This window comes from Bubalus bubalis, chromosome 4 (assembly GCF_019923935.1).
Source record: "Bubalus bubalis isolate 160015118507 breed Murrah chromosome 4, NDDB_SH_1, whole genome shotgun sequence".
Taxonomy (NCBI): Eukaryota; Metazoa; Chordata; class Mammalia; order Artiodactyla; family Bovidae; genus Bubalus; species Bubalus bubalis.
The window spans coordinates 132,091,960-132,111,011 of record NC_059160.1 but is presented as its reverse complement, the minus strand read 5'-3'; the positions used below and the strand labels follow the sequence as shown (position 1 = coordinate 132,111,011).

The 19,052-nt window shown below is 41.2% G+C and overlaps 1 protein-coding gene across 3 annotated transcripts in view; it reads right to left on the bottom strand.

Moving 5' to 3' along the window:
• Positions 1 to 1,215: 1,215 nt before the first annotated feature.
• CHRM3 (cholinergic receptor muscarinic 3) overlaps positions 1,216 to 19,052 on the bottom strand; it is a 570,675-nt gene continuing 552,838 nt past the window's right edge. For all 3 annotated transcript variants that reach the window (XM_045165530.1, XM_025284552.3, XM_044942062.2), the window contains one exon: positions 1,216 to 9,352. In XM_045165530.1, coding sequence (XP_045021465.1) covers positions 7,561 to 9,352 — 1,792 coding nt within the window. In that variant the 3' untranslated portion in view covers positions 1,216 to 7,560. The remainder of the gene's footprint in view (positions 9,353 to 19,052) is intronic.

Sequence of the window (19,052 nt, the reverse complement as noted above, 5' to 3'; positions counted from 1 at the left end):
AGGGACAATAATCCTCAAATTTGTATGGAAACACAGAAGACCCTGAGCAGCCTAAGCAATCCTGAGAAAGGAAAACAAAGCTGTCAGCATCACATCCCTACTTTCAGATTCTATCGCAAAGCTGTAGTAATCAAAGCAGTATGGCATTGTCATAAAACCAGATGCACAGATCAATGCAATGGAATAGAGAGCCCAGAAATAAACCCACATGTATATGGTCAGGCAATTTACAACAAATATGGCAAGAATATACAATGGGGGAAAGGACAGTCTCTGCAATCAATGCTGCTGGGAAAACTGGACAGCTACACATAACACAATCAAACTGGACCACTGTCTTACATCATACACAAAAATAGATTCAAAATTGTTTAAAGTCTTGACTAAAAGACCTGAAATTATAAACCAGCTGGTAAAGGACCAGCTCCTTAACATAAGTCTTGGCAATGAATTTTTGGATCTGACTCCAAAAGCAAAACAAACTAAAGCAAACATTGACAAGTTGGGATTTCATCAAACTAAAAAGCTTCTGCACAGCAAAGGAAAAAAAAGGAAACAGCCATAGGGGAGGGGGGGCAAGATAAACATTTCTTTGAAAAAGAGAAAAATAAAATCTCATTCAAAGTATTATAAAAAATTAATAAACAGAAACCTCAAAGGGAGTTGGGAGACCAGAAGTGGGTGCTCTCAAGCCCTGTGAAGACAGCAGAGTCCAGCAGGAAGAACTCCTCTCCTGGCAAGGACTTGGCCTCTGAGAAGCCATGGACTCTGTTTACTGGAGCCCTCCCAACTTTCTTTGCCCCTTAGGAAAAGTTTTCCCCTTCCTGTGTGTTGGAGGGCTTTCATGAAGCTTGCCAAGGTTGCAGATTCCAAATAAACCCATCTTTGCTGTAGAAATGACTGGTAGTCTATTTGTGTTAGATCCACAGCATATATCTAGAAACATTTTTCGTCATATACAGTCTGAAAATTAGGATTGTGTGTGGATAGTTAATACATGCTTAATTCATACTCCTAAATACAGGGTATTGCTTTGAGTTACAACAGCAGCAATGTTCATGATGAAAGTTCTAGTGCATGTAAAAGAGAGAAGTCAATGCAAATAACGGTCTGTTTCAGAATTTTCCCTTCAGTGTAAATACTCCACCCTTTTATACAATAAAAAGCTGTTGCTGTATTATTGACCTTGGATTAAAAAGAAAACCAACCACATTCTTTGTTTATTTATAGTTTTATTTCCTTATTTCACTATTAAACTTAGGGGATAATATCACCATAAAGTTGCAGGCATCATTTTATAGTACAGACAATTGACTTGTTTTTAGGAGAAGGAATAAAAATGGCATATGACATATCTAAAAAGACTACTGAGGAAGTGCTGGACACTAGGAAATAAAAACAGGTAAAATTCAGTGCCTTTGAAAGATGGGGACACTAGTTATAGATGCAACTATGATACATGCCTTTTGCTTACAAAGCAAATATATCGCCATCTCTTTGGACAGTGGTTTCTACATCCTCATGAATTAGAAGGATGCGAGCATCACTGAACACTTCATAGACATTTCCCAGAAAGCTTTCTGCCAAAAAATATCAATGTGCTAATTCACTGCCTTGGAAGCCTATTTTAATTATTCTTCAAACCTGCACCAAACTTAGACAGTTCCCATGTGTTTGAAAAGAGCAGGGGGGTGGGGAGGGCATTCCTTGAAACTGTCACCTTCCCGTAGCCCTAACCACAAGCACCAAAGAAGCTTCTCTGGAGTGTTGTATGTAGGAGGCTGAAAATATCCATGTGTTATATAAGGAATGAATAGTGGATATGAAGAGAGGGCTTTTGTTCAATGCTTGCAGAACAGAGTAGATTCTGTCCTAACTTTCATGCCAAGCAAAACTACATGCAAGGATGTTTTAAGCCAAACTACAGAACTTCACCTGTACAAACAGAAGACCTATTTATAGACTCTCCAGGCTCTCCCAATATTTCACTTACTAGGACTAAGTAGAGTTGACTAATCTGGTAAAAAGTTTCTGAATACTAGGGATCAAGAGTGGATTTTCCTTCTTCCCTGTCCTCTTAATTATATTTATTTCTTAAAATCTATTAAAATGTTTCTCCTTGTTGCTTAGTAATATTTTATTAGAAAATCATCATCTGAATGAACCATTTTTCATTTAATTCACTTTCCCAGCCCAATGACGTCTGGCTGCAGTTGAAATGTGGGGCATGATGTGCACATAATTCTGATAGCTATTTGCTGTATTAATCATAAAGAGTTTATTAAACATTCAACAACATTTATTGAATGTCTACTGTCTGACAGATACTGTGCTACCACAGGATGAATAAGACCCGCTTTCTATCATCAAGGAAATCACAGAATCTAGGACAAAAATAGTTTGGGATTTGGAATGTAAATTACAGAATTAATAAGTATTTTGGATTTCAAGAAAGAACAAAAATAAACCTTTATAATCTGGGGATAATATTTTAGGATAAGGTTATTTGGGTAAGCGAAGTGTTATTAATACTTCTCTGCAACTGAGGGTATGGCCTGCTTTTCCCTTTACTTTTCATGCAGAATTTCTCACACAACTCAGATGAGAGCCACTTTGGATTTGGGTGATTATTTGGGGGTATTCCAAGCCAGGATAAGAGTGGTAGACTCTATTGAGTCTTCCTGATTCTATCAGGGCACCTACAGTCATCAAATTATACAAGGAGCCACTTTGGATTTGGGTGATTATTTGGGGGTATTCCAAGCCAGGATAAGAGTGGTAGACTCTATTGAGTCTTCCTGATTCTATCAGGGCAACTACAGTCATCAAATTATACAAGTGTTTGGGGGTCCACTTCCATAAGTCCAAGTGCACTGTCCATCTCTGTGTGATGCAGTACATGTAATGTGTGTCCAATTAACAATAAGACTAACACTTGCCTACTTTGAAATGCAGTGGCAAAATATTATGCATTTACAAACTTACGTTGAATATAGTTATTTTATGAACTTGTTTTTCTTTATCCATTTTTATAATCTCAACATGAGCCTCCTTTCTCAGATAGAAAAAGGAAATGTAATTCCCAGTTCTAAAGAGCTCTCAGCTACCATGCTGAAACCAGTCTCTTGGGTCTGGAAAACAAGGCATGAATCCTGGTAGAGACTGAGTTCCTACAATATAGAGTCATAAAAACACAAGGAAAGTCAGCCTAACCTAGGACTGTAAAGGGAAACAGAAAATACTCTTTTAGAGGAGGTGGTATTAATACAAGTAGAGATGTCAGATTGAAGAAACGATCACTGTTTTGGGTGTTCTGTTCTACAGTTTCAGTCCATTTCGAGAAATGCCACCAACAAAACAAAACAAACACCAGCTACCCAGCAACTCTGCTTTTAAGGTTGTCAGGCCTTAGGTGACCATCCTGGACTGAGGTATTTGCAACAAAATTCTAGGTTTATCCACAAATTGGAGAGTTCCTTAGAGTTTGCTGTATTGAAATATAAGGAAATAACTCTGATGTATATATAAAATCAGAATGCTTCAAGTGTTCATCAGACAAATAATTTACATTCATCATGGCAGTTATTTACCTAATGCCCTGCCTCAATTTGACATGTTTGATACAAGAAGGCAAATTAAGATGCTTTTATATTGCTAATGAGTAGGAGCAGATGGAGATGACCCAGTGAGTTTAAGGGTAAGTGACAAGCATGGCAGAGGACACGTAATTACTTGTTGACAGAACTGGGCTAAGAGTTCAGGGTTCCTCATGCTAAGTTCAGAGCTTCTTTGAGGACCTTCACTTGTCCTCTGAAGCTGCTGTGATGAACTGTCCAGTTTATCAACTATATGTCCCCATCTGGGAATCTTCTCTACTCGGATAAGTCTTGGGGCACCCAGAATGATCCCCAGGCTCTGCCTCTGTCTCACATTGTCTCCAGCAGGCTTCTCCACTGTGCCTGAGCCTTGGTGTCCTTTCCCTTCCTAAGATAGACCTGAGGCAGCTAACTCTGCACCAGAGCTGTGCACCCCCTTCTCACAAGTGATGCACAAAGGGCTCTCACCCGATCCCAGAGCAAGGAACTTGCCTATCTGTACACAGAGGGGGTTGACAGAGAAAGCTGCCATGCCTTCTAGACCTTTAGCTCCTGCAACTTCTAAAGCTTATGCTTTCTTATCTTTTTTTTTTCTACCAGAATCTAGAACTATTATATGTGAAAGAGTGAATAGAAATGGAACTTATTTGGAGATTCAAGGCTAGATTTGAAGTCAGGATAATACAGAGAACTAGAGAAAGGCCACAGGTAGGTGATGGATAAAAGACAGCAGTGAAAGTGAAAAGTGAAAGTGTTAGTCACTCAGTTGTGTCTGACTCTTTGTGACCCCATAAACTGTAGCCTACTAGACTCCTCTGTCCATGGAATTCTCCAGACAAGAATACTGGAGTGGGTTGCTATTCCCTTCTCCAGGAGATCTGCCTGACCCAGGGATTGAACACAGTTCTGCATTGCAGGCCGATTCTTTACCATCTGAGCCACCAGGGAAAAGGGCAAAATCAGGGGGAATACAGGATCATAGAGCTCACTTCTCTTATCCAACTGGTAGACCCTGGAGAATAGAGAATGGAAGAACATGTGTGTGTATGTTGGGGGTGGGGGTAGATTCCTCACATGTGGTTTATTTAGGTTTTATTCTTTTACTCTCTCAATTTTACATAATCATGAAAACTCTGCAAACCTCATTCTTATGGAATGAAGCAATTTGATTCCCATTTTGGGGATGATCATATGTAAATATTGAATACCTTTGCTGGTGACAAGTTCTTTGAGAAATGCATGGTCCAGTTTTAAACATTTCACTACATCTTTGATTATACTTCTAAATTCTTTGTGTTCAAAATAATTTTTCTTATTTTCCTTTTCTGATAATGATCTAAGAGTTGGACATACATTTCCATAAACAGAGTCAGTGGGACATACATTTCTATAAACAGAGTCAGTCAGTATGTAAAAGCAGTTTTCACCCACAGGAGATTTAAAAATAATTCTATAATTAAACCAGTAATACAAAAAGAGAGCTAATGTCTTAGATGTCTTTCATTTCTTCCATTATCAGCATCATAAAGGGACAAGATTCAGGAGATAATCATGTTTGAGTAGACCTGTTATTAAACTTCACAGTTTCACTAAAGCTTAGGGATTCTCCGTGTGTTAATTTTAATTATATCTTTTTAAAATACAGGTAATGGCCTTTCAAGAGGGAGGCAAGATAGGAGTTTCAAAGAGAATGGGAATTACTGATGTACAGGGAGACTTGGATCAGCATTCACAAATTTATTAGTGCCAGGCCAATGTGAGTAATAAAATATAGATGCACTTGCTCACTAGACATTTCACAGGTTGATAACATAACATTCTGTAGTCTGCTACACACATTAGAAAATAGTCTCTGTTTTTTCTTACTCTTTGGTCAAATGTGGGCCAAAAAACCCCACTCTTTCAATTACCCAGATTTACTTTTTTCCCCTTGTCATGTGATTTCAAACACACTGGTGGAGGGTTGCTTTGATCAGTTCCCATCAGGTTTAACTAGAACAGTATTAGACCGTTACAATAAAGTTGCAGTTGACTTTTTACTACCTAGACAGAGTTAGGTACCTCCTGACACCAACAGGATGACTTTTTCCTCTTCTTAGCAACAAGAAAGCACGATATACCCTACTCATTGCTCAAGTGGACCTTAACAATCACTTTCAAGGGACACACCATTACTGAAGACTGAAGAGTAATATTTATCAACATTAAATAGACACTTGGTGAAATATGCATAAATATGTCTTCTTATAAACATAACACGAAATTAAATAGTTCAGGAACACAGACACCACTGAGTACAGTCACACTGTTGTCAAAATCTGCTGTAAACACCAGCTCACACTGAAAACAGAAGCAGCTTCTAACCTGGCTCCGGGTTCACGACACAGAGACCCTGTACAGACAGAAGATTTCTCCTCAGCCCCCCGCCTCCCACCCCTCCCACTCCCCACGCAGCCCCCACAAAAGGAGAAAAGGAACCCCAACAACTATAGCAGCAACACAGATGGCAGCCACAGCAGCGCCCCTCCCCTCCCCCAAATAGAACAGTTAGCATTTGGGTCAATTCAGAAGAGAACACAAAAATCACTTTTTAGAAATGTACTAAAGAAATCAATTTGCAGCAATACTTTTCAGAGTGTAATACTTTCTTCAGAGGATTTGGGACTTGCCAACCCCCACCTATTCTGGGTGAAGGTCACACAATGAACACCAGAAAGCATTGGTCACAGCAAAGTGACAAGAGGTTTAAGCCCTTTCGCATTTAAAGATGCTGAGTAGCAAAAAATCGAATCCTGTGTTCCTCTCTGGCCCTCACGAGGTCTCTTCTGCTTTGCCCCAGATAATGTTGTGCATGAAATTCAAATGTGACACTATTATTAAATTTCAAGCAGGTAAGATAGCAAAAGGTTTTGGTTGGAAACATTCAGATTTGGACCATTAAATTCAAACCCACGGATGTGACTCATTCTTTGGGCACAGAGGGGGCCCCCATTTGATTTAGCTTTGTTGAGGGTGTCAACAAAGGCGACAACTTACTCAGAATCTGGTCAGACCATGGTGCTCATCTGACCCACTAGGCTGACTGTCCTACACAGATCAGCCCAGAGAGCCTGGCTGCTGTCTGCTGCCTGTTCTCCAGGAAAACAGCCCTGGTTTCCAAAACACTACTAGGTTTATTTCACTTTGACATTGTGTTAGGATCCTAGAGAAACTTTAGTCACCAAAGTACTGAAAGCATCTATTGCCGGAGTAATTTGCCAGTTCATTAATTCCCATTATATTATATACACTATGTGTGTGTGCGTGGAATTCACACACATACACACACACACACACACACATATATATACACATATATACTTATATATCTTTTATTTGTACGAAACTTGAACTGCACAAAACAGTACTTTGCAAGAATCAAGTCCACAAAGAGAGCTTAATGACACATCGATGAGAAGACGGGGAGCTCTACTGGGACGAGGAGGTGCTGTTTTGCAACGTATGAAAGATTTTCAGAACCATGGCTTCACTAGCCTGACATGTTCCACGAGGGATCCGATGGACACTTTGGGGATCCTTGGAGAGCATGTGACAACTGGGCCAGTTAGTTATGCTCACCGGGATTCCAGAGCTAATGGGAATTAAAAGACCCAGGCAGACCAATCTGGGTATGTAATTGCTATGAAAAAATTATTTCCTTCTCTTTAAGAAAAAACAAAGTCTATTTCAGAATAAATTCCTTCATATTCAGTAATAAGCTTACTTATTTTTGGCTGAACAGGTATTTGACTTTTGATATTAAAATGGGTTTATTTAATGGACCGGGAAACAGGCAGCTTCTTCACGTCTGGGTGATAAAAACATGTTTATCAGTGCCAGAGATGACCCCCACCCTCGCCTTACTCCCTCCTAAGGTTTGTGGTTGATGTGTGCGTATGGTGAGGGCTATTGAACGCACCCCATTCTATAAGGCCTGCTCAGGCACCCGCTTGTGGAAAATGACCGACTGTCTCTGCTGGTACTGCTGCTTGCGTCTCTTCCTCTTGTCACACTGACACAACAGCAGCATCTTGAAAGTGTTTCTGAATGTTTTGTTGCACAGGGCATAGCACACGGGGTTCACGGTGCTGTTGATGTAGCACAGCCAGTAGCCCAGATTCCAATAAGTTTTGGGGATGCAGCTGTCACAAAAGGTGTTCACCAGAACCATGATATTGTAGGGGGTCCAGGTGATGATGAAGGCAAGCAGGATGGCGCTGAGGGTCTGGGCCGCTTTCTTCTCCTTGATGAGGGACATCCGTTTCCGCTTAGTGATCTGGCTTCTGGTCTTCAGAGCAAACCTCTTGGCCAGTGTAGCTTCCTTGAAGGACAGAGGTAGAGTGGCCGTGGTCTTCCCCACTGAGGAGTTGACATCAGAGGCCTTGGCTGTGTCCACGGCAGACTCTAACTGGATGGGAAGCTTGGAGAAGCTTTTCTGAAAGCTGCCTCCATCGTCCATGCTCTGCTGGGCCTGAAGCTTGCTGGGTTTCCTTTCCAAGCCCACCGTCCCCAGCTCCTCCTCCGGCACCTGCAGGTTGTCTGATGAAGGTAGTTTGGTGGAGTTGAGGATGGTGCTATGACCTGGGAGCTTGAGCACGATGGAGTAGATGGCTCTGGTCTCTGAGCCAATGTCCTCCTCGTCGGAGGAGGCAGAGTTCTCCAGGGAGGCAGCGGCATCATTGTTATTCCAGCTGTCACTGCTGCTGTGGTCTTGGTCCATCTGCTCGGCGCTTGGCTTCCAGCTCTTGGTCGTGAACCAGAAGTGGCAGCGTCCGTACTTCCTCCTGGCTGAGCGTTTCATGCTCTGCTGCTGGAGCTCATAGCTGCTGCAGCTTCGAGAACTGCCCGTGGGGTGGACAAAGTTCTCTGCTTCGGCCTCTGTTCCAGAGGCTTGCAGCCCAGCAAGTTCTTTGGTACGTTTTTCAGTTTCCTTATAGATCCTCCAGTATAAAATAGTCATGATGGTGACAGGCATATAAAAGGCAGCAATGGCCGTACCGAAGGTGATGGTGGGCTCGCTGAGGAACTGGATGAAACACTCCCCTGGAGGCACAGTTCTCTTCCCAACAAAGTATTGCCAGAACAAGATGGCAGGAGCCCAAAGGATGAAGGAGATGACCCAAGCCAAACCTATCATCACACCAGCTCGCTTTGTTGTTCGTTTGGCTCGGTACGTGAGCGGCCTCGTGATGGAAAAGTATCTGTCAAAGCTGATGACCAGAAGGTTCATGACGGAGGCATTGCTAGCCACGTAGTCAATGGATAGCCAGAGGTCACAGGCCAGGTTCCCCAACGCCCATCGGTTCATGATGATGTAGGTAGTAAACAGATTCATCGAAATGACCCCAATAATCAGGTCAGCACAGGCCAAACTTAAGAGGAAGTAGTTGTTGACTGTCTTCAGCTGCTTGTTGACCTTGAATGCCACTATCACCAGGATGTTGCCAATGATGGTCACCAAGGCCAGGACGCCTGTTAAGAATGCAATGAAGACCACCTGCCAGATGGTATGACCTCCTAGAGGGTCACTGGTGGTGCCATTTGGAGAGGAGAGATTCCCAGCTGCCCGAGAAATGTTGTAGCTGCCAAAATGAGTAACCGTTCCTGGGGGCAGGCCTGTATCCGAAGGGCCGTGAATCCAGGAAGAGCTGATGTTCGGAAACAAGGGTGAGGTTGTATTGTTATTGTGCAAGGTCATGGTGACTCTCTGACATAGTCTGGGGAGAAAAGAGAAGAGATGGAGTCAGGACCGTTACTGCCCTCACTGGATTTGTTTTCTGCATTGCATCCTCTAACAGACACGGAAGACATATCACTGGATGATGTGCATGCCCCCAAGGACTGTAGCCCGCCAGGCTCCTCTGTCCATGAGATTCTCCAGGCAAGGATACTGGAGTGGGTTGCCATTTCCTTCTCCAGGGGATCTTCTCGACCCAGGGATGAAACCTGGATCTCCTACACTGCAGGCGGAGTCTATATTCTGAGCCACCAGGGGAGCCCTATTAATATGAACCTGAGACGGGCCTGCACATCAGGTTCATTCTCTCATTTTAAAGATCATGAGTTGTCAACTTTATTTCGATAAAAGTAAATAAATTAAATCAAGGTGAGGAGCACAGGGCAGGCACAGATCGATTTGTTCGAGGTAGCACAATTAGCTGGTGGCATGCACTGAACTTTGTGTTTTTTTCCTCCACATTTTCCACATTTCTACAGACTACAAATACTTCCACACGATGGCGCTATCAAACAAAATCTTCCTTCCTTCTCATATTTTGAAAGTAGGGGACATATTATAGATGCAGTTATGATATCCAGCACCACTTTATTCTCATGCTACATGAGAAGTTGATCTTACTCATTTGCGTTTTATCCACCTGGGCATTTACCTATGCCAGGCTTTAGACACTGCACCTCTAAGGGAATTCCAGCCATGTAAGCCTCAGTGGAATAAGCAACAACAGCAAGGGGGGAAGTAAGCATATAATCATATCACTTCATAGTTTCTCTTTGACATACAGTTAGAAAAAGGAATGTACTGGTTCTTTGTAACAGTTGGGAACGGTATACAAGGCAGCTATCTTTTGCTTGATAATATGCAGAACCCTGATGAGACTGTTCTGAACTGAACAGTCTGAACCAAACCAGTTCTGAATATTTCTAGTATTTAGATACGTTATCTCTAGTTATGAAAAAGCATTTAGTACCATATGCAATAAATAGTTGCAAAACTAAAATTAGTTCTTTGAAAAACAAATTTTTTTTTTTATTTGGCAGCACTGGGTCTTAGTTTCAGCAAATGTGATCTTTTTCAGCTGCGGCATGCAGAATCTTTTTTAAAGTTGTGACTTGTGGGATCTAGTTCCCTGATCAAGGATCCAACCTGGAGCCCTGGCATTGCAAGCAAAGTCTTAACCACTGGACCACGCAGGAAGTCCCAGTTCTTTTTTATTTTTTAATTTTATATTATAGTTGATTTACAATGTTGTGTTACTTTCTGGTGTATAGCAAAGTGATTCAGTTATGCATACACATATATTCATTCTTTTTTAGATTCTTTTCACATAGAGGTTATTATAGAATATGAGTAGAGTTCCCTGTTTGATATACAATAGGTCCTTGTTGATTGTTTATTTTATATATAGTAGTACATATATTGGAGAAGGCAATGGCACCCCACTCCAGTACTCTTGCCTGGAAAATCCCATGAACGGAGGAGCCTGTAGGCTGCAGTCCATGGGATTGCGAAGAGTCGGACATGACTGAGCAGCTTCACTTTCACTTTTCACTTTCATGCATTGGAGAAGGAAATGGCAACCCGCTCCAGTGTTCTTGCCTGGAGAATCCCAGGGACGGGGGAGCCTGGTGGGCTGCCGTCTATGGGGTCGCACAGAGTCGGACACAACTGAAGCGATTTAGCAGCAGCAGCAGCAGTACATATATGTTAATCTCAAAGTCCTAATTTATCCCTCCCCCACCCACGTTTCCACTTGGGAAACCATAAATTTGTTTTCAAAATCTGTAAGTCTGTTTCTGTTTTGTAAATACATTCATTTGTATCACTTTTTTTTTTTTTTTTGCAATTGGTTCTGTCAATCACTTGTTACCAAAATAAATAAATGACCAAGAATGGTTATAATGAATGCATCTCTAGTAAGACCCTCTGTACTGTCAGGGAAAGCCTTAGGTTGAGACCTGCTTCAGCCTCTTAGAAGCCCCAGGCTTGTACTTTCACATCACAGCTGTTTTCTGGGATTCTCATACCACCAATCTTTGTGGACTTTATTCAGTGAATCATTCCTCAATGAGTGTCATACCAAAAATTCAACATTTGAGAATCACAACAAGAATCTATTGAGACCACGGTCTACTGTGTTGCGGCTCTTGGTTAAAAGTGTTCACTGTAAACGTTTACAGTGCAAATATGTTGACACGTGCACATGGTAAGAGTCCAAATTAAGCCTTTAGATACTGCAGGTAGGGGCAGCTCTCAAAGGAGTGCAGTGTGGTTCATGGCATGCCTTATGGAAACAGCTTAAGGAGTAGCAGGAAGATTCTGGAATCCCAAAGGCATAGATTCAAAGCTTAGTTCAAAAACTTCCTGAGGGTGAGATCTTGGGTATTATTTAACCTCTTTGAGTCCCAGTTTCCTCACTGAGAAATGAGAATGAAACATTTTGTATAATGGAATAAATTCAACCTAGAATCCAATGGTAACTGGTCAAGAAAGTTTCTCTCTCATCAAAGTTCACTTAAAAGTCTACATTCAGAAAACTAAGATCATGGCATCCGGTCCTATCACTTCATGGCAAATAGATGGGGAAACAGTGGAAACAGTGACAGACTTTATTTTTTGGGCTCCAAAATCACTGCAGATGGTGACTGCAGCCATGAAATTAAAAGATGCTTGCTCTGTTATGACCAACCTAGACAGCTTATTAAAAAGCAGAGACATTACTTTGGCAATAAAGGTCTGTCTAGTCAAAGCTATGGTTTTTCCAGTAGTGATTGTATGGATGTGAGAGTTGGACTATAAGGAAAGCTGAACACAAAGAATTGATGCTTTTGAACTATGGTGTTGGAGAAGACTCTTGAGAGTCCCTTGGACTGAAAGGAGATCCAACCAGTCCATCCTAAAGGAAATCAGTCTTGAATATTCATTGGAAGGACTGATGCTAAAGCTGAAACTCCAATACTTTGGCCACCTAATGCGAAGAACTGACTCATTGGAAAAGACACTGATGCTGGGAAAGGTTAAAGGCAGGAGGAGAAGGGGACAACAGAGGATGAGATGGTTGGATGGCATCACTGACTCAATGGACATGAGTTTGAGTAAACTCTGAGAGTTGGTGATGGGCAGGGAGGCCTGGTGTGCTGCAGTCCATGGGGTCGCAAAGAGTTGAACACAACTGAGCGACTGAACTGAACTGAACTGAAAGTACTTAGACCAGAGCTTGCTTATAATACAAGCTGCATTAGTGCAGTATCTGCCATTTTATTTTCATTTTATTCTTTACTGAACAGTGAATTTACTTTGCTTTGGTGGTCAAAGAGCTCAACTTAATGCAATAATAAATGATAGAAGGAAATACTTATTACTTAATACTTCCTACATGGTACACATTTTGCAAATTGTCATATGCACTTATTTAATTTTTAAAATAATATCATTTTTAACAGGAATTTGAGACCCAGATGGTTAAGTAATTTGTCTAAGAATCAAGCTAACGAGTAAAGGTAAAGGGACAGAGATTCAACCCCAGGTAATCCGAGCCTATTGCCTCTTTGTTTAACTGTGGTATTCTTCTGCCTCACCATCCAGTCATCCACACAACTCTGCTGGGCTTAGGTACTCAGTCGTGTCTGACTCTTTGTGACCCCATGGACTGTAGCCCCCCAGGCTCCTAACTTGTCCCTCCTAACTGGGTACAATTCATTATATACCTCTTTAAAGTCTAACTGAAGAATATTTAAAGTGACTATATGTGGTATATATGTATCGTGTGTATGCATATATGATTGGACATATGCAAGCACACACACATTTACATTCATAAATACACTTAGAGACATTCACTTCAGCACCATTTGCAATAGTTGAATATTGTAACTAGTCTAAATATAATGTATTATTATATTACAGAGAAAGTGAAAGTGAAGTTGCTCTGTCGTGTCCACCTCTTTGCTACCCCATGGACTGTAGTCTACCAGGGCACTCTATCCTTGGGATTTTCCAGGCAAGAATACTGGAGTGGGTTGCCTAGTTTAAAAACTGTATAATCCATCACTATTTTCCCACAGATGAAATCTACATTGCACTAATTTCCAATGACAGGTAATTGCTGCGTTTTTTTTTTTTTCTTCATTTCCTTTTACTTTTCTGGGTTTTATTAGGTGCTGTCAGCTCATCTATATCTCCCAGCTCCCTCTCAAAGGGATGTCCGTATTTAGGAAGGGCTACATGTTGTTTGGGGTACTCAACAGCATTTACAATTTCTTCCAAGGTACATAGGGATTCCCTGGTAGCTCAGCTGGTAAAGAATCTGCCTGCAATGTGGGAGACCTGGGTTCGATCCCTGGGTTGGGAAGATCCCCTGGAGAAGGGAACAGCTACCCACTCCAGTATTCTGGCCTGGAGAATTCCATGGACTGTATAGTCCACAGGGTCACAAAGAGTCAGACACAACTGAGCGACTTCTGCTTTCACTTTCCAAGGTACATATACGGAAAGTCAATATGCTGTCCCTTCTCCATGCAGATCCCAGTTTGGCATAGTTCTAAAGGTGTTTGCCTTGGTACCTCCTCCACTGCATCTACAGCTACATATATGAGATCAGCCTTGTCTTTAGTGAGACACCTTTGCTCAATGACCTGTCTTGGAAATTAATGACCACTCTTCTATTAGGGGGCTGAGGATGCCTCTCCAAAGTCCTCCACTATGTTTGTTCAGATAAGGATTATTTTTATTCTATCACTCTTACTCACACATTTCTCTTTTTCAGACACCATACCCTTGCTAATTTTTTATATACAGACAACCCCCAGATATTTGACTTTATGATGGTATAAAAGTGATATGCATTCCAGCAGAAATCATACTTTGAATTTTGATATCTTCTCCAGGTAAGTGATATGAGTTATGGGATTTTCTCATGAAACTAGGCAGTGGTGGAGAGCCACAGGTCTGTCAGCCGCATGATCAAGAGGGTAAACAACAGACACACTAACAACCATTCTGTACCCAGGCAACCATTCTGGTTTTTACTCTCAGTACAGTATTCAGCAAGTAATATGAACCATTCAACTTCATTATAAAATAAACTTTGTATGAGATGCTTTTGTCCAACTATAGGCTCATGTGAGTGAGTGTCCTAAGTAGGTTAGGCTGCTGCTGCTGCTGCTAAGTCGCTTCAGTCGTGTCTGACTCTGACATCTGGCAATGGATGGCAGCCCACCAGGCTCCCCTATCCCTGGGATTCTCCAGGCAAGAACACTGGAGTGGGTTGCCATTTCCTTGTCCAATGCATGAAAGTGAAAAGTGAAAGTGAAGTCGCTCAGTCGTATTGGACTCTTCGCGACCCCATGGATTGCAGCCTACCAGGCTCCTCTGTCCATGGGATTTTCCAGGCAAGAGTACTGGAGTGGGGTGCCATTGCCTTCTCCGAGGTTAGGCTAAGCTATATGTTAGGTAGGTTAGGTGTATTACATGCATTTTCAACTTAACAACATTTTCAACTTACAATGGGTTCATCAGGTGTATCCCTATCATAAGTTGAGGAAGATCTGTGCTCTCTGAACAGCTTTTATATTCCCACCACGTTTCACTCCACAGCTTCCTGGACACAGCAGCTAAGCCCCCTTGTCAGGGCTTCCCTGGTGGCTCAGTGGTTAAGAATCGCCTGCCAATGCAGGAGATATGGCTTCGATCCCTGGTCTGGGAAGATCCCACATGCACAGAGCAACGAAGCCTGGGCACCACAATTACTGAGCTTGTCCTCTAGAGCCCAGGAGCTGCGACTACTGAGGCCACATGCTGTAACTATTGAAGCCCTCACTCCACAGTGAGAACCCGCTGCAGTGAGAAGCCTGTGTGCCACAGTGGAGAGTTTCAGCCCCTGCTAGCCACAACTAGAGAAAAGCCAGTGCAGCAACAGAGACCCCACTCAGCCAAAAATACACGAGTAAATAAATACATCAGTTGTGTTCAGCTGATTTTACATTCCTTGCTTCATCTTACTCCCACTTCACTCCAGTCACTGATGTGCTCTGAATCTCATGTAACTTTCTTCAGCACCTTTTAAAGTGCCTTAAATACTAAGTTTCCACTCCCATGTCAAATGGAATTGATCACATCCTGCAGAACTATTTTCATCACTCATGCCATGCTGATATTATTATAAATAAATACCATGGCTAATAATCCCAGTGCTTTATATAAAAAGATAATATATCAGTCTTCTTTCTTTTTCTTTTTTTGCTTTTTATCAAGACCATTCAATGGATGTCTATTATTTGTCTTTCCTTCAGTCCTTCTTTAGGAAGTGGCCTGTCATCTACAGAACATATTTCTGGATGGGCATCAATCACATGGATCTGATTCCATAACCTTAGTTATGGGCCTGAAGAACATGCAAACAGGAGCAGTAAGAACAAATTTGGGGAGTTGATAGGGATGCTGGCAAGAAAGAGGGTAATTCTCTGTTCCTTGGGATTCCTGGGTGCTGCTGACTATTTATATCCACATGGAAAATTGGTGAAGCACCTAAACACAGAGGAAAGATATGTGGGAAGGAGAGAGACAGGAAGGAAAGTGAGGGAACAGAGATGGTCTGATCATGATGGCCTTCCAAACCTGGATCAAGCCATTCCTGAAGTCAACCCCACCACTTTGAATTTGCCAGTTATATAAGCTAACCACTTCCTTTGCTGTCTGGTCTGCCTGAGAAAGGCTACTGTTAGCTGCACCTGAAAGGGTCCTTATTAACATAACAGCCATGTGCAACATCAACACTTTTCACTGGACCACCACTAGCTTTAGGTCATTAACATCAGCGCTACTGAATTCAATAAGTCAAGACTCTGCCTTCCATGGACTCACACCTTAGATGAGAACCAGGACATGGATAAAATAATTTTCAAAAGCTCATAATTTTTAGGCAATGTCAAATTGCTCCCTGGAAGTAACACATTATGTTTATATTCAATATCAACTCATTTTGCTCATCTGATATAATGGTAAAGAATATAAGTAGGAATTTTGGAAATCAGCCAGAGACCAATTCTCTCTTTCAGTTCATTTCTGTGAGTTGTCAGGAGCACCACAAGCTGTATACTATTCCAGTCCAATTATGCTTTGTTGGAATACGGAATATAAAAGAAACAAGAACTGAGTAAAGACACCTACAGTTTGGACCAGCTATCTATAGTGTGTTCATTAAATACCTGCCTTCGTGCCTACATTAGGGGCTTTTTGACTCATCATTAGAAAGCCTGTGAATCATGAACTGTTAAGTGATCTTTGATCTGAATTCTTTGGCATACTTACCAGTGGTAATTGTTCTTTTTATAATTCAACATTAATTCAATATCTAATACCACTTAAAATTTCAGACACTGCGTGTACCAGAACTATGCCTGAAAAAACAACGTGCATACCTTAATTGAAAAATAATGCTATTGGAAAAATGACTCAGATAGACTTATTGATGCATGGTTGCTACAAACTTTCAATTTATAAAAAAAAATGAAGTATCTATGAAGAGGAGTAAAGCTAAGTGCAATAAAACAAGATACACACCTCTTCCGGCCTAAATGGAGACTAATGTAGCCAGAAAAGCTCAGAAAGCTCAGAAATAAATCCATGTATATATGGTCATTTGATCTTTAAATACTCGTAGTAAAGACAGAGCTTTAGAGATAAGGTTTACTGAGCTGCAGACACATCGATCTTTGAGCATTAAGGGATGGTATAGTGGCCTAAACATTAGGCAAATGAGAAAGATCTTCTCCCAACCTTCACTCAGGTCCCTGTACCTGAGACATTTTCCATGATCTCTCTGGACTCTGTGTCACTGTTCCAGATTCATCTCCTAAAAGGGATCCTTCTGCTCTGGGAGGATGTCTTACTGGTGTACAGTTTGACATCAGAAAAACCTGATCAAAAGTTCATAAGGAGTATAATAAAAATATTAATAAAAGTCCTTATTCGATATGGCAGTCACTTCCCTTTCTTCCTGTATAGCTATCATTTTATAAGTAACATGTGACTTTCTAAGAATCAGGGTTCTAGGTGAGACTCAAATGAAACAATGATAAACCTGGACTTAACGTCTTTGGTTTAAGGTGCTTTTTCTGAGAAGAGATGATCACTTCTATGCCCCATACTCTCTTCCTCATCCTGACTCAACAGCTTATATGCTGTATAGGTAGTAAATTTTGAGTCAAGAGAGTTCAGAGCTGATTCTCACTGAAGTGACTTATGTCAGAGGGGAGGCGAGCTAAGGGAAACTTTGCTTTTGAATGCTTAAGAATAAACAGATGTTGGGACCAGAGATGCCTGTAAACCTGCTGTTTTAATACTTTATAAGTGGTCCCAGGCAGGAATTCTAGGAGTGCAGCCTGCGTAAGGGCAAAGGGGGTCATCCAGTAGGAGCGGAAGTGGGCAGGGGGCAGGCTCTAGGTCCCCTCTGGGATCTATAGCAGGTTCCTGCCCTGTTCAGGTGGGAGCTGGTAACTGGGGTCCTGGGACATTTAGAGCATTGCTATTGAAGTGGTCCAGGGCCCAGACCCCAGGCAAAGGAGTGCAAAACAACATAATCTGCCCATGGGTGAGATCAGCACCTTCGAGAGCCCTCCTGGATTCTGGATGGAGGACAGTTCTTTCATGTGGGTTAGTTACAACTATACATACAGGGTGGTTCTTGATTTCATCTCTGAGTGTATATTTTCCTAGATCGTTTTCACTACATTCTATCTAGGAGCACAAGCAGAATGGATTCACTTAGTTTTTTAAAAAGTCAGGAGTTATTAAGTGGGCCAGCATGATAATAAACAAGAAAATAAATAGAATTGAATAGGATATACCAGAGCATGAACCATATAATGACCTAAGTATTGTTTCACAGAAGTTCTGTTTAGCATGTGCACACACACACACACACAAACATGTATTCAATACACAGTCATGATGTGAAATGTATTATATTTGAAAACCACTGCAGTGGATAATTTGACATCTTTTATTTAAATTTAAAATAAGACTGAAAGAGAAAACACCAAAGAACAATTTGAGAGTACTAAGTTTAGAGGAAAGTGAAGAACAATTGTAAGAAATTTCCTCCCTTCCCCCTAGTTGTGGAATAAAAAATATTCAGGGTTAAACATCTGTAAAATATACAGATGACTTTTAAAAATTAAAACAAAAATACATGTTTAACTATCTGAAATGAAAACACATGTGAAAGTTCTTAGAGAATCCTAAAAGGCCAATATAAATCTGAAGACTTTTTAAATAATGGATTCCAAAGAGACAAACTTTATTTTCTCCAACCATTCTGGCAGCTCATTCTGAAAAAAAGACTGAGGCTTCTCAATTTTTAAACCTCCTGAACTCAGAAAAAAATGTGTAACTTACTTTTTAATGTAAGTCTGAATGAGTTCGACTATTATTATTGTTTTAATCATGAACGGAGGAAACCAAAAATATCTTTGCAATTCACAAACATGCTTTTCTTTAAGACCAAATATTTAGTGCTTCTTCCATAATTGGAATCCAGTACACATCATGTTGCAGGGATTGTTTTGAGTGTCTCTTGGACTGCTTTCTTTGCTAAGAGTGTGTCTCTGTTTTCTGTCACAATTACCGCAGTATTCAACAACTGAAATGACTTTTCCCGAAGCGAACTTGGTCGCACACAG